This window comes from Gymnoscopelus braueri, assembly GCF_963280865.1.
Source record: "Gymnoscopelus braueri genome assembly, chromosome: 20".
Classification (NCBI taxonomy): Eukaryota; Metazoa; Chordata; class Actinopteri; order Myctophiformes; family Myctophidae; genus Gymnoscopelus; species Gymnoscopelus braueri.
In genome coordinates this window covers 7,145,141-7,170,140 of record NC_137622.1, presented here as the reverse complement: position 1 = coordinate 7,170,140, position 25,000 = coordinate 7,145,141, and the positions used below count along the sequence as shown (strand labels likewise).

The window sequence follows — 25,000 nt, the reverse complement described above, 5'->3', positions numbered from 1 at the left end:
TGTTTACAATATCAAACTTTTCTCCATGTTCTTAATTCATCCAATGGTTTTACATGTTTTATCTCACATCCTCTGTGCCATTTCATTCTTATGCGCTATTAAATCCATATGTACACTTTAGAAACAAGCCCAAATAAGCAACTACACTTTAGAAACAAGCCCAAATAAGCAACTACACTTAAGAAACAAGCCCAAACTAGAAAAAGTGCTCCTCGGAGCACAGGTCTCCGCCAGGTCAGGTAGGTTATTGTGGGGCAGCAATGTTCGGAATTAGCCAATCAGGATGGAATATGAAAAATTGGATGGAACCATCTTGATCACTTGACTATATGTGTACCGATTTGCATGATGTTTGAATTTGTAGGAGTAATATAAAAAAGAAAAGTGTTGCAAAATTGGCCTCATGGTGGCGCTATAATAGGGCAATGTTAAAAGGGTGGCATTTGTTCTTCAATGTAGTGCGAATGTGCGTGCAAAGTGTCGCAATCGGACGCTGCATTCATGATTTGTGGCATTTTGTTCAAAACGGGCCACTCCTGCAAACTTTAGATGTTAATGTTAGCCAATCAGGATGGAATATGAAAATTTTAAAAGATCCATCGTGATCACATCATCGTGATCACATGACTATAGAGATCAAGTGTACCGATGTGCGTGAAATTTGGATAAATTCTGAAGGCTTAATATCAAAGAATGTGTTTTACATAAGTCGGCCTCCTGGTGGCGCTATGAAAGGCAAATGTGAAAAATGCAGGTCAGTTGTTTTTCCTTGGCCTCTAGGGAGTGTGCGTGCAAAGTTTCATGCAGATCGGTGCAGTTATAGTTAAAAACATAAATCGTCCATTTATAGCGCCACCATGAGGCTGATTTGAACATTTTCAAGTGGCATTTCTTCCTCGGCCTAGTGGGAATGTGCGTGTGAAATCTCACGGAAATCGCAAGCTGCGTTCATGATTTGAGGCATTTTGTTGAAAACGGAGCAATCCTGCAAACTTTGGAAGCCAACCTTAGCCAATCAGGATAAAATATGGAAAATTGGACAGATCCGTGTTGATCACATGACTATAGAGATACTGTGTACTGATTTGCGTGATGTTTGGATAAAATCTGTAGGAGTACTGTCAAGAAGTGTGTTTTGCAAAAAGCGGCCTCCTGGTGGCGCTATAAAAGGCTAATTTGAAAAATTTGGGGCAGAGGTTCTGCTCTGGCATCCAGGGAGTGTGTGTGCACAGTTTCGTTGCGATCAAGCCAACAGTGCCGGAGATTAGCTGTACACAAAATGACAGAATGACGGACGGACGGACACACACACACACACACACACGGACGGACGGACAGGGGGCAAAACATACTCTCTCGCCATGCCTTTCGGCCTGGCGGAGACAATAAGCAACTACACTTTAGAAACAAGCCCAAATAAGCAACTACACTTTAGAAACAAGCCCAAATAAGCAACTACAATTTAGAAACAAGCCCAAATAATCAACTACACTTTAGAAACAAGCCCAAATAATCATCCATCTACACTTTAGAAACAAGCCCAAATAATCAACTACACTTTAGAAACAAGCCCAATAAGCAACTACACTTTAGAAACAAGCCCAAATAATCAACTACACTTTAAAAACAAGCCCAAATAATCAACTACACTTTAGAAACAAGCCCAAATAAGCAACTACACTTTAGAAACAAGCCCAAATAAGCAACTACACCTTAGACAAGCCCAAATAAGCAACTACACCTTAGAAACCAGCCCAAATAAATAAGCAACTACACTTTAGAAACAAGCCCAAAAAAACGCAACCCACAACTTTACAGAACAACAAGCCCCAAGTCGATTATAATAAGCGGACCTGGCAACCCTGCTCACTGCTCCTACCTGACCAGCCTCAAGTTACACAGGCTACCGCTACAGCAACACACGACTCAAGTTCCAGTTGTGGACTTCAAAATAAAACACTCACGGACGGATATATGTCATATTTTGTTGACCGATGACGTTTTCCAAAATAGATTACATTAAAATTAATTATGATATTATTATTATTATTATTATTATTATTATTATTATTATTATTATTATTACCCTTATTATTATTATTATTATTATTATTATTATTATTATTATTATTATTAATATATTATTATTATATATTATAATATGAACCCATAGTAAAAATAGACCCATTACAGGCACAGGTGTTCCAAATGAGCACATACTTTATGAACAAGGGTTTTTTGATTGATTGATTGATTGATTGATTGATTGATTGAATACTGTATTAACAGTTTGAAAAAAAGTACAGTAGTACGATTATACAATGGTGCTAAAAGGAAGGAAAAAGTCACACTTGTAAGCATTGTCCCTTTGCATAAGCACATTGACAGTCCACTGAAAAGTTTGAGATATAGCTTCTCTGACTCACTTTAGCCTGGCAATGCCAGACTGATCACTGATCACGTGGGATCACTCATAAGTTCCGTGATCAGTCTGGCAATTCCAGGTTAGCTCAGAGTGGTATTCACAGAATCTTTTGGGACACTGTATGTAAACCAAAAGGAAAATCATATCATATAGAAAACTGTAAAGGGTACAGCATTGCCTCTAAACTGCTGTAGCTAGCCCCAAAATAGATAAATGCACCTAACTGAGGTATATGGCAGGATACTATGTTGTACATTTTAAGGATACAATTAAGATTACTTAAAAGGATAATTCCTTTTAACAGGACGTTCATGAAAGTCCTTGCGGGCTTGTTTCCAATGAGGGCCTGTGAGCAATTAGGGGTTAAGAGTCTTGCTCAGGGACAAATTTCATTTCATCGACACATATGCTGGCCTGGTCTGGAATCGTACCTGGGGCAACCAGGGCCTCTGGCTCCCTAGCCGGGCTCACAAACCACTCAGCTATGGCCGCCCCTCTAAACTTGCTTTGTTTTACCCCACCTTGTCCCCTAAACCCTCATTTAACTTGTTCAGAGGCAATGCCTTTTTACCCCACCTTGTCCCCTAAACCCTCATTTAACTTGTTCAGAGGCAATGCCTTTAACAATTTAGAAGTAAATAAAATACTTTGTATGGACACCATGTATAAGTTCCATACTTTATGTCCCATTTGTAGATGGCTCGTCTCCAATAAAGCCATGGCATGAAATATATATTACCACACCTGCCTATATTCAAGTGACTAGAGGTTCTGGCAGTCCTTTTATGGGCATTTATCGAGATCCCTGATGTCATCAATATCTGGCCATAAATGGGCATGGCCCCTTTTGTGGAGCTGAGTGATTTGTTTGCGCCTGATGCCATGACGACACATTGAACAACACACTCCATATTTGGGCATAGCTGCTTTGGGAACTCCTTAGTATATGGTTATTATGGCTGAGTCATGGTGACATGAGTGTGATGGTGTGGTCCAACCGCCCGCCCGTCCTGCCTTAAGCCAATTTTAATATAGGATTAGTGTATTATGTTTTATCATTAGTAGTAGTAATTTGTTTGTTTATTTATTTATTGTGTGTATTACTACATCATGAGAATGCATGAAGAAAATGTTGAACTGCATGCAGAATGTAATGCACCAACTACTGTGTGTGTGTGCGTTCTTCTTCTTTCGTGTATCATTAGATGGCCAACTCCATGTCGTGCAGGTGCAGCCACGCCCTCGTCTCCGGTCCTAAGTCAAAGAGGCCGGCTTCTGAGTGTGGGCTGTATAGGGGGCAGCCGGTGATTATATGCTCGGCAGTCTGTTCAGACTCACCACACTCGCATGCCGCACTGTCCGATAGGCCCCACTTCTTCATAGATGACTTGAAGCGGCCGACCCCAGTGCATAGACGGTTCAGCAGGGTCCATAGATGGCGTGGTAGGTCTTCTCCTTTTACACCGCCACCTGGGTCCTGGATGTATCGGTGGATGCGGGAGGGCCCATCCGTCTCCCAAGTCTGTTTCCAGGACTTGGGAGACGGCTGGGCCCTCCCGCATCCACTGTGTGTGTGTGTGTGTGTGTGTGTGTGTGTGTGTGTGTGTGTGTGTGTGTGTGTGTGTGTGTGTGTGTGTGTGTGTGTGTGTGTGTGTGTTGCTAGCACTTAGCAGACAGAAAATGAAAGAGTTCTTGTACTCGAAACACGTTGCTGAGTTGTCTGTAAGATTTAATTGTCTGCCTAAATTAAAAAATATATATAATATAAAATATAGCAGTTTGAAGGCATTAAAAGTAAAACTATTCTTTTGAATTGTACAGTGGTCTCCCTCCTCAATTGTTTTGCATAAAATATCCATAACATTGCAAATAATGGCAGCGTGCACTTTGGTGCGGATGAGTCCAGCGGTTTGCGTGATTAGCCCCAGACTTACAGACAGACAGACAGGGTTGGACAGGGTTGCCCTTTGCGGGGAAAAATGTATATGTTCCAATATTTACTCTGCAATGCAACCTCTTCCAGTTGAAAAACGGTTTTTGTTTTCTTTGCTTTGTATTTTCCCATTTATGCAGAAGGTTTTGCTGAATCATCCACTCAACAATCAATCAAATGTCTGAAACTGTGGCAGTCTTTCTTGAAGCCCAGCCGGTGCATGCATTGTGATGTGTTTTGAGCTTGTAGTTCTGCTATTTTCAACATTTCAACAACACAAATCTTGTATAGGGGGGTCCCTGGTGCAAAATGTTGTCAGATGAGATTCCGCAGTCAAATACACATTATTAATTTGGGGGTCCTTGACATGAAAAGGTTTGAGAACTACTGTGATTAACGGTACTGTACGAGCCAATGGCGAGCCAATGGCGAGCCAATGACGGCCGGGATATAGCACTAGTATGGGGGAAACTACCAGAGGGGACTGAACTGTGTTGTATAATACAGACGCCCATTCAGCGCCCATTAGTTGCTGTTGCTTGTTTGGACAAAAATCCTCTCCCTCCACCCACTACCTTTGAAAAAAACTTTCTTCAGTTGCCCCGTATTGATATTTAATGTATTCAATTCTTATTCTAAACTTGGTCTTAGTAAAAAGGAACATCTCAGGTGCAGCAGTATAGTGACTGGGCAACATTTATTTTATTCATATCTTTCCCAAAACTGGGTATTTTTCTTATGTTTAGCTAACTCAGCATGGCAGTTGCTGTCACTCCCAAAACAACCTGTTTCGACTACTACTCGGCCTAAACCCCATGACCCGACTAAATTCAACACTCTTTGCTAGTTTGGGATGGCTCAGGGTAGATGAGAGGATTTAGCAAATATCAATAGGACTGACAGATACTCAAGGAGACAGTGCCCTCATGTCTGTCTTAACTACTTAGTGACACTTAATGAAACGTTAGTGACACCCAGATGGCAGACAACCACCGTAGGCGAAAATAATTTAAATGGGAAGTGAGTGATCATTATTATTACTTATTTGCAGTGGTGGAAAGTATCTAAGTACGTTTACTTAAAGTTATACAATGCAGGTCCACAAATAACGATTTTTAGCAGCCTCTGCTGGTCATTACCGTCACTGCAGGCCGTTCGTTTATTCCTCTGTTACCCAGAATTCCATTTGTTTTCACCGGAAGACGGAAGCGTTTCAAAAAGCGTTCTTTTAATTGTTTTATACGATCTGTGGATCGTTTCTCTTAGCCAGTGGAGCTTTAGTTACCGTGAGCTGTGTTTTCTTTTTCTGTTGTTTTTCAATCTTCAAATCATACAATCTCTTAAAAACAGCGTGAGTTTCCTTTTTGTTATTAGCGCGGTAGTTCCTGGCCAAACAGGAAACCCGGTGCGGTAGTTCCTGGCCAAACAGGAAACCGGTGCATTTCCTCTTCCGTTTTCCGGCCAGATGACGTCATTTTCGTGGGAGAGTCTCCCCCGACACCGTTCAATTGAAAATATATAAATAAAAGGCTTTCGGGGGTGAAATTCATGGAGTGGGTGTTGTGAAACATTTGCCACTCACAAAAGATATACAATTTACTTTAATTTTATTGAAAAGGTTACCTAGTATTACTTTAAGTACTGTACTTAAGTACAATTTTGAGGTCTTTGTACTCAGAGATGGGCAGTATTTGAAATACATGTATTTGAAATACGTATTTGAAATACTTTTTTGTATTTTGTAATTTGTATTTGGCTGGGACGGAAAAAAATTGATGTAATTTGTATCAAGATACCTTCAGATCTAGTATTTTCTGTATTTCAAATACATAAAATACATCTGTTTTTATGTAATTTCATTCTCAAATTGACACATTTTATACATTTACACAGGTTTACACCGTGGAATATTTAAATAAAAAACTAGAAAAATTTGCTCTTCGGACCACAGGTCTCCGCCAGGCCGGGTCGCCTACCCAGGGGAACACTTTGGACACTTTGGAACTTCGGTCATACCCACTTGGGATGGGATCTGAAAAATTAATACATCTTGATCACATGACTCCAGAGATAATGTGTAGCGCAGTGGCGCCGGCGCCTGTTTAATGAAATGACACTGTGTCCCCCCACTGTTCAGTCCAGCAAAAAAAATTTTTTTTTAGAAATGTTTGAATGTATTATTATTATTTTTTTTAAATTTTTGATTGTTTTATAAATATATATATAATATAATAAAATCAGTCCAGTCCCCCGCACCTCGCGACCACCATTGTTTAAATGATATGTGTCATGGAGTTGGAGTTCTTCTAATTTTCATTAGAGCAACCTTTCCCTTAAATAGAAAGACAAAATTACCTGTGACATCTACACTTCATGGAGTACACTTTTTGAACCGAATTAACCCCCCAAAAAATTAACAAACCCACCCGGGAAAAAAAGATAATTTTGTGTGCGGATATTCCATTCCAGCGCCTCTGGTGTAACGGTTTGTGTGAGTTTTGGAGCACAAGTGTGAGTAGTAGCACAAGTAAGACGCGCGAACGCTGGAAGCGAACACAGCTCGAAAATATTGTGTATTTACGGACTTGTAATCCGTGTTATTTCACCGTGATGGGGAGAGAACATTGACTGTGTGTGTGTGTGTGTGTGTGTGTGTGTGTGTGTGTGTGTGTGTGTGTGTGTGTGTGTGTGTGTGTGTGTGTGTGTGTGTGTGTGTATTGCTGTATTGTATTGCTGTATTGTTGTATTATGCTTTCTGCTTTGGCAATGTAAACGTATGTTTTCTCATGCCAATAAAGCCCTTTGAATTGAATTGAATTGAAAATTGTGTGTGTGTGTGTGTGTGTGTGTGTGTGTGTGTGTGTGTGTGTATGTGTGTGTGTGTGTGTGTGTGTGTGTGTGTGTGTGTGTGTGTGTGTGTGTGTGTGTGTGTGTGTGTGTGTGTGTGTGTGTGTGTGTGTGTGTGTGTGTGTGTGTGTGTGTGTGTGTGTGTGTGTGTGTGTGTGTGTGTTGCAGGCTGTTGTGCATTTTAATTCCTACACTCTGGCGCCCTCTGGGGGCCAGAGTGCACAGTGCATGCAAACAGACAGACACACACACACACACACAACCAGAGCACGGTTACATAGTAAGCTCCACTTGGTCGCCGCGCCTCCTTCCACGTTCGCAAAAAAGTGTGTTTTGAAGAAAAGGCTAAATGGCAGAAAATGTAATCTGGCACAGGTGGCCGGGGCCTAAATGGAGAGTGAGAATCCAAGGAATCTAGGGGAAAATATTTTTATTGTACGAGCTACAGTTCAAGAGTTATAGGCCAAAACGTTAAGTGGGCTGTTGTAGCGCCAGTGCGCCACCATGAAGCCGATGTAAAATATTTGGAGTGGAGGTTCTTCCTTGGCCTACTATGAGTGTGTGTCAAAATTGGACCTGCGTTCATGATTTGAGGCATTTTTGTGCAAAATGGGCCCCTCCTGCAAATTTTGAAAGCCAATTTTGATTGTATGACCTACGGTTCAAGAGTTATAGGCCAAAACATGAATCTGCCTGTCATAGCGCCACCATGAGGCCGATTTGAAAATTTAGGGTGGCATTTCTTCCTTGGCCTAATGGGAATGTGTCTGCAAAGTGTCACGGCAATCGGAAGTTGTGTTCAAGTGGCATTTTGTTCAAAACGGACCACTCCTGCAAACTTTGGAAGCCAATCTTAGCCAATCAGGATGGAATATGAAAAATCGGACAGATCTGTCTTGATCAAATGACTAGACTATAGAGATCTAGATTTGTGCGATGTTTGGACAAAATCTGTAGGAGAAAAAAAAAATGTGTTCTGCAAAAATCGGCCTCCTGGTGGCGCTATAATGCCGATGTTAAAATTTGGGGCAGAGGTTGCGCTCTGGCCTCCAGAGAGCGTGCGTGCACAGTTTCACGCCGATCGGTCGGTCCAACGGTGCTGGAGATTAGCTGCTCACAGACAGACGGACACAGGACTGACAGGGGCAAAAACATAGTCTCGGCCATGCCTTCGGCCTGGAGACAATTGCGGAGACAATAATTTACTAAATAAGTTGTGTTATCTGTGCAGCCTTGTTTATGTGTATGTCCATGGAAACAACGACAACTAGTTATTTTGAACGAATCGATCATGAACAACTCATCACTAAGGTCTGTGGAGGACGCACCATTTCCGTGTGCATGGGCTGGTGTAGAGGCAATAGAGCACCGAAGTCCTGACGTCATTCGTTCATCCCCAGGTTTGCGGAAGTAATTTCTCTATGGAGAATAACATTGGGTCATCTTAGAATCGTCTCATATAAGAATTGTGGTCCAAAAATAAACACCGCGTGTCGGCGTTATTGTCAGGGAGGAGGTTCTGTATCGTTTATGATAGTCAGTCACTTATATTTGATACAGTCTGTTTCTGGCGAAAATGTAACTAATTCGGCGGAAGTAACATTAGCGTTTTCTCACCGTCAGTTGATGCTTCATATCCATAAGAGTCAACCCGCCGGGTCATTTGTTTATTTTTGGAACACAGTTCTTATTTGACGCGATATTAAATACGTCTATGGGATTCAGAACGGGGGTGGAAAACTGCGAACCAGGTAGACAAACAAAGGATGTGTAAATGACGTCAGACTTCGGCGGTCTATAGGCATCAACTTCCTTGATCGCCTCATACGAGTCGTACTGATGTCATACAGTAGTTATTGATAAACTTTGTGGTGTACGACTATGGTAATATCCACTCTGTTGTCATCTGTTACCTGTGGTTTGTGTTGATGTCATAACTAGGCTTACCTTGCTACTACCTTTATTGTTGTATGATTGTATAGGGTGCATACGTCTATACTTGATTTGTATTATTATTATTGACGGTGTGTTCTTGTTCTGCACCATGTGGGATGATTGGGGTGTAATATGTCTGTATACTTTTATTAATCATTCATTGTGTCTTTACTGTGAGGTTACTCTTCTGTACCTATAGTACTTGTAACAGTCACAGATACAGGGCATAGAAGTTCTGTATCTGTGATTGATTCACAGCCGATAGCCGAGGCGATCGCCCAACGACTTGAACAGCTGGAGGCAGCTAATGCTATGCTACTGCAAGACAATAAATCAATGAAAATTTAACTTTCTGATTTAGAGGGACGCAGTAGAAGATCAAACGTCCGTATAGTAGGCTTAGAAGAGAAAATTGAGGGTCCGCGACCTACAACCTTTTTCTCTCAACTGTTTGTGGATGTTTTTGGAGACCAGGTCTTGTCCCCCCCCCGAGCTTTGTAGCTCACCGCGTTAATGCTGTTAACCCAGGTGCCAAGGATAAGCCACGCAGTGTTATCGTCTGCTTTCATCGTTTTCAGATCAAAGAATTGATCATGCATGAGGCACGTAAGCGCGGCGGCTCCTTGGATTACCGTGGCCATAAAATCAGGTTCTATGAAGACTACACCGCGGACGTGCTGAAGCAACGTGGCGAGTACAAGGCCCAGATGGCTGAGCTCTACAAGATGGACCTCCGCCCGTCTCTCCTATTCCCCGCAAAATTACGCATAACGCTCCCGGGTGGCGAGAGGAAATGGCTCGGGTCCCCCTCGGTGGCTACCAGCTTCATCCAGAACTATGAAAAGGACACTGGTTAGTCCTGGTCGCGGACATTACACTGTCTTTTGTTTTGGGACTGTCAGGACATGCCGGGACAATGGGGACATGAGAGAGTAGATCAAACCATAACAAAAATACAGTTCGGTTGAATGAATGAGCACGCGCACGCGGGTGCGCGCGTGCGGACACACACACGCGCGCATCTCTGAAAACTATTGTACATTGCCTCTTTTTTTTTTTCTTTTTTTTTTTCGTCTCTCTCTCTCTTTTTTTTCTCTCTCTCTTTCTCTCTCCCCTCTCATGGACGAAACCCTTTTTTAAATTGTTTATCTTTTAAATGTATTTGGAAATACTTTCTCAACCAATACCTAATGCGAATTGTATGACAAATATGCTGTCAGTGTTTTTCGTTTCCCCCCCTTTTTTCTCTCTCTCTCTTTTTCTCTCTGTTCTTGCGATGATTACACTACTGTATCCTCTGGACTTTACGTGAAATATGGACATGAGTGTCTGAGTGAGTAGATCATACAATGAAAGGAGTAGGGGACTGGTGGACTGAAATGATGATCTCGTGCGGTCTTGTGGCGGGGGCGCGCGCGGGGGGCCTACTGTGCGGTCTTGTGGCCCGGGGCGCACGGGGTGCGGGTGTGCGCGCGCGCCCCCCCCCCGCTGCTGCATGCCTGTGAGCGTCGTTGGAAATCACTGCCTCGCCTTTTTTTCTCTCTCTTTTTCTCGTGGACTCAGTTTTCGAATACTTTTCTCATCTAAACTACCAGGGTGGTTCTTGACTAGTAGGCATACTGTCAACGTTTTGCCTCCCCCTTTTTGCCAGACCCAAGGGGTCGGGCTTACATGAGGCTTTGTACCTGTTTCGTCCATACATGGGCAGGGGCCATTTGTCCTCCGGCCCCAGCCAAAAAAAAGTTTGTGACGTCCCCTTTCGTCACGAACTATTCATGACATCATGAACTTCAGTTATAAAGTGGTTTGTACTGTAGGTGTGTTACATACTAGGACGCTCGAAGAACATCTTGACCCTATACAGAGTACCAGGACGACTGGCTGGCCGTACAAACCAGCTAGGCCTCTCAGTGGCTCTTGAGCCCGGTTCTAAACAATCAGCCGATTATCAGTGTTTCAATTCCTGGAGTTTATCTTTTTGACTCTAATTATTGGATTTTAAGGAAAATTATGTTTGCACATTTGAAATGGTTGAGTTAGTATTATTATTATTTTCAAGCTTGTGCAATGTTGGCAGGGAATTTATATTATCAGTGCCTGTAGCTGCTAATTTGTGGGTTCAGTTAACCAAATGTCTTTCAACCTAATAACTGATATGGTTTTGTTTTGTCTGTTTTCTTTTTTTGGGCGGTGTAGCCGCCCCTATAAGTGGGGTTGGGACACCTCATTAGTACACCCTTCTCTGTACTGTGATTGGCTCATAATTAGTACACCCCTAGCATTAGTACACCCCTTACTGTACTGTGATTGGCTGACTCTATTGGCTGACTCTATTCAGCACTGTGATTGGCTAGCGAGACACATGATGAAATTGATAACCTATAAATAGGACTATGCACTTAAAAAAAACACTTTTTTTTAAAGTGAGCTTCCATCACTGTGATGACCACTGTGATGACCACACCGCCCACTTCACACTGGGTGTGATTATTTTTCTGATAGATGAAGTTATCAGTATATTTCATTGTTTTCCCTCTGCTCACCCTATTGTCATTATTATCTTTTTCATTTTATTTTATATATAGCCTAGGTTCTCAATCTGTTGTTTTTTTCTTTTCTTTTTTCCATTGTTCTTATTTACTGAATACTGAATGTCCCCGACAGCCTCACGACGTGTGACAACAGTACTAACTGAGTTACATTTTTAGTTCACCTTTTAAACTGTAGGTTCACATTACAATACAGGTGGGTGGGTGTCAGAGAATCCATCAAGGAGATCTTTGAACATTGGCAAATGGTACTGTCTCTCTATCTGATTAGCAACTGTATGTCAGGAACCCAGACCTGATGTCTTCAGGTCAACAATGGAGATGTAGATTGCATTTCACACCAGGGCAGAGTCCCTGATTATCTATGCAAACGCCAGGCTAGGTCACAACACATTCATGATTCTTCTTACTTAGTAAAATAACTTCACATTTATATCTGTTTTTTGACTTGCATACTGTAATAAAATATAAGCAATAAGGGCCAATATACGACACACCTTGTTTTCTGAGTCCACGACCAACTTGAAACTTTTCCATACTGGTGCCTTCCCTCCCTCCTTGGTAGTCAGAGAATATTCACCTGTTGCGATTTTTTTCTTTATTGCATTAACATCCATCTTCGTTGTTCCTTCACACTCTGTTGTGTCTGAGTCTCTGACCTGTTAGTTAACCCATAGTACACGCCCCCTCGCATCATACCCTGCCACTGTCTGATTTATGACCCTGTTAAGAACCGATCTGCAAGTTGTGAACGTGTTAGATCGTGATGCATTGTAGACCTCAGTGGGCTTGTAGATTTAATGTCTATTTGGTGCGCAACACCAGCCTGCAACTAAGTATATATCAGCAGGGTGCCAGGGATGATCTAAACATCTGATAACAAAGCAGCATGCATTGCACACTGCACTGAGCAGACCGTTCTTCTCTATCGCTCGCTCGCTCTACTCTCTCTCTGTCTGCTGCACAGTGCTGCCTGAGTGCAGCTTGACCGCTAGTGAGTAGTAGCAGGGACGCCGATAGGGGGGGGCTTCGGGTCCAGCGCCCCCACGCTCAATTGGTCAGCCCCCTCATGAATCTCAGATGTCAGGCTCAAACTTACAGTACCATTACCATTACCATTACTATAGCGGGGCGCAGATAGGTGTTAACGCGCCGTTGACACCTAGAACAAGGTAGACACCTTTGAGTTGAGCCCCCACGGCCGCGCACATAAATCGGCGTGCCTGAGTAGTAGTGACTGAAAATAAACGCCAGTCAGTCAGCGCCGTCAGTGCCATCTTCATAATAGATAAATACACATTCAGACAGAACAGAATTTAAAAAATATATATTTAATATAAAACACTTTTTTTCCTTTTTATTTTCATGAAGGTGGGCCCGAGGCTCAGCTCGACTAATTAGCAGGGGTGTAGTGGAGGGGGGACGCGGGGGAGCGGCGCTCCCTCACTTCTCTAACTGCTTAAATATATATATATATATATATGATTTTTTTATTTTTGGGCGGTGAAACCGCCCCTATATGTGAGGTTTGGATATTTGCACCCCCCAATCCTGCGCTGTGATTGGCCACCAGTGTACCCCCCTAACCCTGCACCGTGATTGGCCAATCACAGTCTATTCAGGACTGTGATTGGCTAGTGAAACATGACACATGTGCATAGCCCTATAAATAGGACTATGCACTTAAAAAAAACACATTTATGGTTTAAAAAAAAAAAAAAAAAAACATTTATGGTTTTTTTTAAGTGAATCACACACTCATAAAGAGTGTTTCAATAAATGTATTTATTTTTTGTACATGATTGGTTGACTCCATTCAGTATTGTGATTAGCTAGCAAGACACCGCCCACTTCACACTGGGTGTGATTTTTTTTAAATATATAAATGATTTTTTAAATGATTTAAAAAAAAATCATTTGCACATTTAAAAGCAACAAATTTGTAACAACAGCATAATATTGGGTTGTGCAGGTTAGATCTAGAAAACCCTGTGGGGTGGTCCACAGGCCAAATAAGCAGACTTGGCAAGAGTCAGACTCAAGAGCTAAGGGTGGATCAGAGGTTAACCCTAAAACCGAAATAAAGTAACAAAAAAAGACCCGAACATTTTTAGATCCTTTCAATTTCTTTCCTTGCATCAATAGTTCGGCTTTGTGCTTACGGTTTCCAAAGCGAACAATGATGTCGGGTTTGGCTTTGCGGCCCTTCCGAGGGAGAGTTGACAGGCTATGATATTCTGGGCATCCAGGTGGATGTCTTGGCTCTCAAAAAACTCTAGTACTTGCTGTTCAATTGTTTGTTGATCCTCCAGCGGTAGATCTTCTGCGTCGCCTCCTCCCGTAGCCACAGCCCTTGCATAGGACCGTGGCTTTACACTCAGGCCGCTGATTATCACATCCTCCATTCTTGAGTACTATTCCAATTCATCAACTCTCCGTTCAAGCCCGCATCGATTTTCGCATCTTTCTCCTTGACCAGTATCTTGAGCTGCTCATCCACCAGCTCCAGCAGCCCGGCTAGCTGTTTAGCCACCGTGCTCAGCTCACCCGACATGAAGTTCAGAGATTTTTGAATCTCCTCCAGCTCTTTCTCAACTTTATTCTTTGCTGTCATCTTTGCCTCTTCCTTCGTTTCCTTTCTCAATTTCCAAACTTTTTGTTCTTTAGGTTGTGACATTACCTGTCATTCTTTGTCGTTATTTGCGTTTAGAGCGCAGAGCGTGAACGTGTCTGCGTCTGAATGATGGGTATGTCCTCATTATGACCATATGTCTTCTCATTATTTTTTGCAATTTCACTATTATGATCATGACAACTCAGGACAAAAGTGATTTATCTCAGGTTGAAGTCCTTGATCAGCTGATAAGGTTACATGATCGTGAAAACATGGGTTTGAAAACATTTGATTATACTGAACACAAACTACAAGACATTGAAAATGACATTGACCCTGAAAATAATTTCTTAAGCAATATCAACAACAACTGCTGCTACTATTCAGATGATCAGTTCAATACAACGGTTAAGCTGGAGCACAACTTTTCAATTATCCACTTTAATAGCAGAAGCCTTTACGCCAATTTCAAAAGCATTAAAAACTACCTATAGCAATTCAAGAAACCATCCTACTATATAATTGTAGTAACCTCTGTCTGTCTTGGGTGGTGGGTGGTCGACCGGGTATGGGCTAGTTCAACATAATAGCAATATCAGAGACTTGGATCAACCCTGAAAAGGGGGTTGATGAGTTTGAGTTGAATGGCTATGAGTTGAACTATATGAGCAGGAAAAATAAGACAAGAGGTGGGGGGGTGGCATTATATGTGGATAATCGACTCAATTATAAAGTGGTGGAATGTATGACAGGGGCAATGTGGCCCTAGCCTCCAACAGATATTAGTTTATATTTTTGATTGTGTGCTGTCATGCTCGTTTGAGCTTATATGTGTTTGGGAATGTTGTTGAAGGTTATGTTATTTCGTCAGCTGACACCCAAGCCATACTACATTTATTTGATATCTCCGACGTCTGAACACTTGCTGACAGACAGACAAGAGTCCCCTGTTTACTCAGCCACGGTGACTGTGAGCCACGTTAGACAACGTTGCTCAGACTGGACACATAGAGAAACAATTTAGCTGTTAGCTCAATCTCATTGTATTTAAGATACCCAAGCCAAGCCATACGACGTTTCTTTGATATCTCCGACATCTGATCTCCAAAGCTTTTCTTCCAGGTTGGAAATGTATGCAATTTAACTTTTTTTATTTAACGTCTGAAACCTTGGCATTGCATCCGATAATGCAGCACTGTCCTACCATTGCTAAATTAGAGCAACAGACAAGTTGGAGATAGATAATAATGTACACCGTCTACTTGCTGGACAACAAACACACTCCACACAGTCCACACAGGACTACAGACTAAACTACACTACTCTACACTTGTGGCAGCTGTCAATCTACTCACTCATTATGGCGGCGAAAGTGGGCTGATTTAACGGCGTCTCGACCCTGTGACGTCGCTATGCCCGGCCCCTATACCGGTATATAAAAAAAGAAGTCGATAGCTGAAAAGTGGGGGGCCGGCGTCTATGTGATGTAGGCTATTTATCACTACATAACTAAAAGAGTTTATGAGTTAGGGTATCAACATTATATTAGGGTAACATGCTATGGTTTAAAACATATGTTTTAAACCATAGCTAGAGCAGGGGTCTTCATAAGGGGGTCCTCATAGTTACTACAGTACAGGGGGTCCGCCAAATCTTTTTTTATTATTCTTTTCTTTTTTTCACTATAACCAGCATCCAGGGGGTACATTCACTGAGAATAGCCGATCTACAAGCTGACAACGCGTCATGCTGCGATCTGCTGTTTGTAGGCTACAGTGCCTCCCCGAATCCACAGACAGCCAATCCGTGTCCCAAGAGAAACCACGCTGCTGATAGAGTAAACCCGTTCAGATTTCAAATATAAACTGCTCACCCCAAGGCCACGGATGTTGCAATTATGTAGGTACGTTTCCTCAAAAGTATTCGTATATTCCGTATTGTTCAATAAAAAGCATTTGAATCCGTGGTGGCCATTTTTCTCCATAAGCTTTCAACATCGCGACCTTATCGGTTGGAAGGTGAATTGCACTCCGATACTTTATAACTCTATGAGAAAATGGCCACCAATCGGATTAAAATGCTTTTTATTGAACAATACGGAAGATACGGGTAATTCTGAGGGCTGGAACATAATTCTAACATCCATGGCCATGCCCTTTATATTGAAATATGAACGTTTATGTAGATGAATGAAGCAGTAAGAGAAAAGTGCAAACACCTGGTTGAAGTTCATCCATGACGGTAACAGAGCTTGCGAAATGAGATTTCCGGAGGGAGGGGGGGTTTACCAGGCTAAGCAAAGACATGGCTAGCATGCAGAGTAAGACCGCATGGCTCATTTGCATATCCTCGTGAATTTTAAGTAGCCATGCGGTCTTCATTTACTTGTAACAGAGTATTTCTGTATTGCGGTATTGATACTTTTACTTAAAGGGATATTTCACTTTCAAAAAAACTTTGGGTCATTTTATCGTCTACTCAGGCTTTTGTGAGCCCCCCAGACAGTTTTTAAGTTGCTTGATTTAGTATTTAGATATTTGATAATAATTTTATCAGACACGCCCCCTTCCTATACAAACCCATTATAACTTCAAACTCCCTTTTTAACCTGTTAGATTCATCAAAAACACCCGTCCTTGGTTCTGCTGACTCACCCTGCCCTCCTAATACGTGAGGGGGCCGTGTTTTTTCGATTACTTTTTTCATTTATTTTATTTAATTGTTTTATTTTATTTAATTCCCTAGGTTGGCAGAGGGAAGGTAGTGCCCAGGATTACATAGACAATTGGCACTGGGTGTAAAAAATAGGGTTACAAAATCGTGGTTACAAAACAGAAACAAAACAAAATAAACTTTATCAAATCAAATCAAAATGATCATCCATAGGTCTTTAAACATTGATGCTTCGCTGTTGTTCCTGTTCGTTCAACATGGATAAGGATAATAATTCCTTTCCTTTTAACAGGTCGTTCATGAAAGTCCTTGCGGCCTTGTTTCCAATGAGAACCTGTGAGCAATTAGGGGTTAAGAGTCTTGCTCATGGGGACAAATTTCATTTCATCGACACATATGCTGGTCTGGCCTGGAATCGAACCTGGGGCAACCAGGGCCTCTGGCTCCCTAGGCGGGCTCACTATGGACGTGTCCTTCTTTGTAAGGCCGTACAGGCAGGTGGACACACACACCAGCAAGGCTCCAAAAATAAAGGTGGGCGTTATCTCTAGGCCAAACAAATAGGCAGAAGCTGCGGTCGTGAGAAGGATGGCAGCCACGCAAGTGAAGTTCTTAACATTGTTGTCCGTATATTTCACCACCACCGACAAATACAGACCCTTTGAACCAGACAGTAAAATTACAAAGCACACCCATGGTGTGTAAGCAAAGAAGAAGCCTTTTGAAAGGACCTTTTCGCCATCTTTCACGAAAACACCGGCAAGGGTGAGCACAATGGAAGACAGGTACATCTGGATGTTCCTCACCCACAGGGACGTATCAGAGCCCTTCAAGACCTTCTCAAAGTACACGCCTGAGACTCCGGAACACAGGCTGGCGATGGCAACGGCTACAAACCCATGAAAAGGGTTTTGGTCAGTGTGGACTGTAGTGTCTTGTGCGGGATTCCACTGGGTGAGGGCCACGCCCCCACAAAGCATGAAGATGGAGAACCACTGTGTGCGACTGAGTGGGCGGCTCAGCATGAAAACTGTACAGAGGGCTGAAACCACGATCCTCAGCTGGTACGTGACTTGGAAAACAGCCACGCTGAGATTGCTCAGGGCCACTATGGTCATGTTATTTAGAACTGCATACAATACGGAAGGAATAGTCAGCTTCAGTAACTGTTTGGGGCTTCTAAACACATGTTCCACAACGGAGTCCTTCAGCCTGCTTGTGCTTCCCGTCTGTATAGCCAGCATCCCAATACTCAACACTAACTTCACGACTTCGGCCATGAATACGGCAGTGGTGGGGAAGTACAGATCTGACGAGGTTGTTCTTGTGTAGCGCAAGGCCATTGCGTGCACTGCCATAAGTAACGCTGATACTGACAGAAGGATGAATTTGAACCAGGGAGGTTTAAATTCATTCATTGTTCGATTAACATCAACCATGGTGACCGCAGAGAGATCCGCCCTAAAGTACTCATCAATGTGTGTGCCAAGTTTGAAGTCAGTCAGAGTCATATATATATATGTGCTTGACCATATATGGGCAACGCGGTCAGATCTATGGTTCTGCACAATCAGAATCTCCATATATGCCTATACACTGTACACAGAAGAAGGCAACATGCCCTGGGGAGGTTTGAACCGTGCAGAAGGATAAATTACTCAAGTACAGTACTTGAGTAAATGTACTGTAGTTACTTTACACCACTGCTGCTGTACGTCCTGCACGGGTCCAATTTTGACAACCCACACCCGCCAATAATCAGATCCGTAGACCGACCCATCACCCGTGATTATATCAAATACAAACCAGACTCGCCCGTCCCTGTGAACTTATATTTTAATATATATTTTTCATGACATATACAGTAGGCTTCAAGTATTTTGTCGGCAGGACACCTTTACATTAACCTGACTCCGCCAAATGTGTGTGTGTGTGTGTGTGTGTGTGTGTGTGTGTGTGTGTGTGTGTGTGTGTGTGTGTGTGTGTGTGTGTGTGTGTGTGTGTGTGTGTGTGTGTGTGTGTGACTTGTGAGGGTCAAATGTCCCCACACGTATGGTAGTAGTAGTAGAATTTGAGAAATGGAAAAATAATTAGACAATTAGAAAATAGACAGAGAAATTGTTGTTTTATGGTTAACAAGACCAGGAGACCTGGTTCTGCCAGACCCAGAATGAAGTTCTAGTATGATGAGCTTTACATACTTGTGACATAATAATGATGTCATGAATAGTTCGTGACGAAAGGGGACGAAAGGGGGACAGATTTTTTTTGGGCTGGGGCCGGAGGACAAAGTGACAGACTTTTTTTTGGCTGGGGCCGGAGGACAAAGTGACCATGCCCATGTATGGACGAAACAGGTACAAAGCCTCATGTAAGCCCGACCCCTTGGGTCTGGCAAAAAAAGATTTGGGGAGAGGTATGCATCACCCTTTATAGTGAGGATGGGTAAGACCCGATTTTTTAAAAATGTGGACACGGCTCACAAAAGCGCCAATTTTTTTCTACATGCTCTCCATCACCATAGGTTTCATTTTGGAAGGGTAGCCACGTCATCAAGATGGCAGAAGGCGGCCATCTTGGATTGCAAAGATGGCCACCATGTAATATCTATAAGTGCCAATATCTCGGCTTCCAAGCCACTTAGAATGTCAATCTTGGTGTCTAAATATACATTTTCTGGGACAAGGAATGCAATAAAACTATAGGGAATATCAATAAGTGACTAATTCTGCCAATATTAGATAATTTGGTTGATTCTGGCCATATATGAACACAATTGTATTAAAATGTATGTGTCGGCTAGATTATGCACAGCATATTGGTATGAGTTAGTATGTTTTAGAAAAAGGAAATAAACAACACCACCATGAAGAAGGAATGGCTACACAAAAGACGTTCAAAGAGCAAACACTAGCACTTGTGCACACCATCAGTGGGATGGGCAATCCGTTCCTAGATGATCGCCACAAGCTTCTAATGTTGGACACACGAAATGTGATTGACGAGTCAGTGGTTAACACAGTCCGCACTGTGGAATCAGTGGGCAGAGAACAGTACGACAAGTACCATAAGACAGTGATCATGGACCGCACACACTCCATTCATGAGCCCATGAAAAAGAACTCACTGCATGCACTTCAGATGCCCAACACTCAAGATGAAGACCAAGCAGGCAGGGCAGATCTCAATGTTGAAGGATGATGTGGCACTCTTCTCCCGGTTATATATAGCCACGCAACACAGAGAGGGGAACATGAGCACCTTCTTTAAACATGAAAACCATCCATACCCTCCCTCTCTATCTGACAGAGGGAAACTACGGCTGGGAAAGAAGTCAGATCTGCTAAATATTCTGACACAGAAGACACAAGAAGAACCTCCAGCTACGTTTGATGTCAAAGTACTCGATGGAGCTGCTGTGGTGCACTTCCTGTCCACTACCAACATTACCACATTTGACGAATATGCCAGTTGTGTCTTTGTTCCCCACATCATGAAACACCTGGAGATCTCCAAAAGAGTTGATGTGGTCTGGGATACGTACATCACCAGCAGCATAAAAGAGTCAAGAAGGGAGAAGCGAGGCAAAGGGATACGACGGAAGGTGGCTGGTCAGAACAAGCTGCCGGGGAATTGGTCAGATTTCCTGCGTGATCCTACAAACAAGCAGGAACTCTTTGCCTTTCTCTCTGGGAAGATTGCATCCACTGCCTGGCCAGAGGGCAAGCTGGTCTTCATCACATATGGCATCACAGTGGTCGGCACAGACACCAGCCACTCGATGCTGCCATGTAACCATGAAGAGGCCGACACCAGGATGGTGATTCACCTGCTTGATGCCCTGGAACATGGCTGTTCTACCTGCTTGATACGCACTGTGGATATGGATGTTGTCGTTATCCTCATCGGCAAGTTCCATGCCCTGCTCGCCAAGTATCCAGCTGCAGACATCTGGGTTGCTTTTGGCACTGGCAAGAACTACACCTATGTTCATATAAACACAATCTGCCATGCTCTGGGCAAAGACAAGTCCACAGCACTTCCACAGCACTTCCCGTCTTCCACTGTTACACAGGCTGTGACACAACATCAGCATTCAGCGGGAAAGGGAAGAAGTCAGCATGGGTGGCGTGGAAGTCCTACCCTGAGGTCACCCAGGCCTTCAACTACATGGCAGAAAATCCATACACTTCTGTGACCATAGATGCCCAACACTTTCAGCTTCTTGAGCGTTTCACAGTCATCATGTATGATAAGACAAGTGATATGGAATCTGTCAATGAAGCACGACGAGAGTTGTTCTGTCAGAAGAACAAAACGATGGAACACATTCCACCAACGCAAGATTCACTGCTGCAGCACGTGAAGCGAGTTGCCTACCAGTCTGGGATCTGGGCCACATCTGAACTGGCCCAGCAGCCGACACTCAGTCCAGAAGGATGGGGATGGACATTGGATGACAACAACCAGGTCTGGCTTCCTGTGTGGAGCATTCTACCGATGGCGTCAAAAGCCTGCAATGAACTGGTCAAGTGCGGTTGTAAAAGACCTTGTGGTGCAAGGTGCTCATGCAAGAAGGCACACTGGAATTGCACAGATTTTTGCAGTTGTCAATGTGACAAATAATTTGAATGTTGTTATCCTGGAAAGTGAAGCTAATAATCTTCAATTCTCTTCATGCTCCATTTTTCAATGTGTCTGAAAATTATGTACATACATTGGCAGAATCAACCAAATTATCTAATCTTGGCAGAATTAGTCACTTATTGATAATCCCTATAGTTTTATTGCATTCCTTGTCCCAGAAAATGTATATTTTGACACCAAGATTGACCTTCTAAGTGGCTTGGAAGCCGAGATATTGGCAATTATAGATATTACATGGTGGCCATCTTTGCAATCCAAGATGGCCGCCTTCTGCCATCTTGATGACGTGGCTACCCTTCCAAAATGAAACCTATGGTGATGGAGAGCATGTAGAAAAAATGTGGCGCTTTTGTGAGCTGTGTCCACATTTTTTTGTTAACAGCCCTCACTATTAGGCTTACAATTAGGAAAAGATTCAGGCTGGGTTTGGGGTAAAGGGTTAATTTAAATAATACAGGAAGAGCACACTCTGCTCCTTTGAACAACCGGTCTCTCATTGTGCATCAGATTGGATAAACAAACCACCCATGTTCTCTTCAGGAGACAACTGTCTATATTCTTTTGTTAATCCTCATAGGCTACTTGAAACTAGACCGGTAGACCTTCCTGGATTTCACATTTCATTTGATTTCAGCTGCTGAAATCAAATGCACTTTGGCTTGAAACTGCACTCGCTTCCACGGGGCGCTGTCCAGGGTGCTGAAGATCAGCATGTGAGCTGTGTGCAACACAATGTCAGCGGGGACTATATACATAGATAGATAGATGAAAACAAGCCCAAATTCTGTGTCAATAGTTTTTTTTAAATATTTAATTGTATGATATACTGTATTTAATAAATACCTTTTGTTTTTGCGGTTTTCAAATAGTTTATTTTTTATTTTTTTACAGAGAATCAAATGTTTTATGGGAATGATTCACCAGGAGCCTGGATGGTTTAAATAGGCTTAAAATAATTAATAAACAAGCCCAAATAAACAACTACACTTTATAAACAAGCCCAAATAAGCAACTACACTTTAGAAACAAGCCCAAATAAGCAACTACACTTTAGAAACAAGCCCAAATAAGCAACTACACTTTAGAAACAAGCCCAAATAAGAAACTACTCTTTATAAACAAGCACAAATAAACAACTACACTTTAGAAACAAGCCCAAATAAACAACTACACTTTAGAAACAAGCCCAAATAAGAAACTACACTTTAGAAACAAACCCAAATAAACAACTACACTTTAGAAACAATTCCAAATAAGCAACTCCACTTTAGAAACAAGCCCAAATAAGAAACTACACTTTAGAAACAAGCGCAAATAAACAACTTCACTTTAGAAACAAGCGCAAATAAACAACTACACTTTAGAAACAAACAAGCCCAAATAAACCGCAAACAAATATTTACAAGCAACTTTGCAGATAAACAAGCCCAAGGTAGCTTATAATGAGTGGACATCGCAACCCTGTGGGGGGGGGGGGGGGGGGAGGGGTGGGGGCATAGAGTTAAGGTGGGGGGGCTGTTTTACAATTGGATCATAGGGTACTTTCTTTTGCCTTGAATGGATTCATGCGCGACTCTCTTTTTTAATAGTTAAACATTACAAACTGGTTAAAGGTTCTACAACATTCATTTTCACTTTTTTTTTTATTTTTCATGTTTTTTTGGGGGGTTTTATGACCTCAATTACACCCAAAAAATCTGAACTTTGAACATGCAGTGGATTTTCTGGGGTCTGGGGTTTTCTGAATAATTAGGCTGAAAAGTAATCTGTGCTTGGCCCTTGGAGTGTGAAGTCATAGGCCATTAATCCCGCCCACTCTCCTCCTCGCCCCTCCCCTCCCCTACCCTTTCCTTTGGGGGGCGGGGGGGGGAGCAGAGGCGATGATTGACAGGCAAAATCCCTCAACAGCGACACCCGCAGGCAAAGATTTATTTCTTCATTGCAGTTGAAAAGGCTTTAGAAATGTGAGAGAAAAACACCTGCCATGGATCACTGGAGTGGATTTTTTTGTTAAAACTTTTTATACACGTTTGAAGGACCATGAGTCATGACAAAGACTTTTAATGTGTGGTAAAACTGAATGTCATGAAATCTTTAAGATAGTTTTCTACTGTCTGAATGGATGTTGTGTCTAATGTATAGCCTACTGTCTGAATGGATGCTGTGTCTAATGTATAGTCTACTGTCGGAATGGATGTTGTGCCTAATGTATAGTCTACTGTCTGAATGGATGTAGTGTCTAATGTATAGTCTACTGTCTGAATGGATGCTGTGTCTAATGTATAGTCTACTGTCTGAATGGATGTAGTGTCTAATGTATAGTCTACTGTCTGAATGGATGTTGTGCCTAATGTATAGTCTACTGTCTGAATAGATGTAGTGTCTAATGTATAGTCTACTGTCTGAATGGATGTTGTGCCTAATGTATAGTCTACTGTCTGAATAGATGTAGTGTCTAATGTAGGTCTACTGTCTGAATGGATGTTGTGTCTAATGTATAGACTACTGTCTGAATAGAAGTAGTGTAATGTATAGTCTACTGTCTGAATGGATGTTGTGTCTAATGTATAGTCTACTGTCTGAATGGACGTTGTGTCTAATGTATAGACTACTGTTTGAATGGATGTTGTGTCTTCACCCACAGCCACAACACCAGAGATGCGACCAAGATCTGGTTCTCCCCACATTTAGAACAAACATGGGAAAGCTGTCATTCTACTACTCCACTACCACAATGTGGAATGCCCTAACACCATACATTAAAGGATGTGTATCACTGGTTTATTTCTAAATTAGCCTGATACAACATTAGGTCACAAGGGGAGCTAGTTTTATTTTCCCTTCGTAAGGAGGTATCTTACACTATCCACCATTTTTCCCTTTCCCTTTTTCTCCTTTGCATATACAGACGTTATTATTTGCTGGTGACATGTATTAATGTGTAATATTTGATGCTCTGTTTATGAATTGAATACATAGACCAATAGTTTGTTTACCAACATTGAGACTGGATGCTGTGCATTGTTTCATGCAATCAATTCTCAACCTGTTGTTTCGGGGTGCACTGGCTTCAGCGCACCCCAACCCCCTCTTGTGTGTTGGCTAGTGAGGCGCGTCCTAGCGAGACCTGACAGAATGGGTTTCATTTGGAGCCAGTATGACGATTGGATCCAGTGTGACGTCGTCTGTTAAGGGGTCCCCAGGACTTTGTGTTATCCTTTTAGCCTAAATGACATGTACCACCGTGATGTTAAAATTGGGTCTATAAAGCATTCAATCAATGAATCAATCAATCAATCAATCAATCAATCAATAGCTGCTCTTACACAATGTCACTGTTTTACATAATACTGTAACTTGTGTGATGGGGAGAAAAT

The 25,000-nt window shown here is 42.3% G+C and overlaps 1 protein-coding gene across 1 annotated transcript; it reads right to left on the bottom strand.

The window, feature by feature from the left end:
* Nucleotides 1–15,297: 15,297 nt before the first annotated feature.
* On the bottom strand, nucleotides 15,298–18,319 carry LOC308076420 (CMP-sialic acid transporter-like; the record flags this gene model as incomplete). Its single annotated transcript, XM_080416652.1, has 2 exons — nucleotides 15,298–15,302; nucleotides 17,398–18,319. 2 exons carry the CDS (start codon nucleotides 18,317–18,319, stop codon nucleotides 15,298–15,300), a joined length of 927 nt encoding a protein of 308 aa, XP_080272778.1.
* Nucleotides 18,320–25,000: the final 6,681 nt, after the last annotated feature.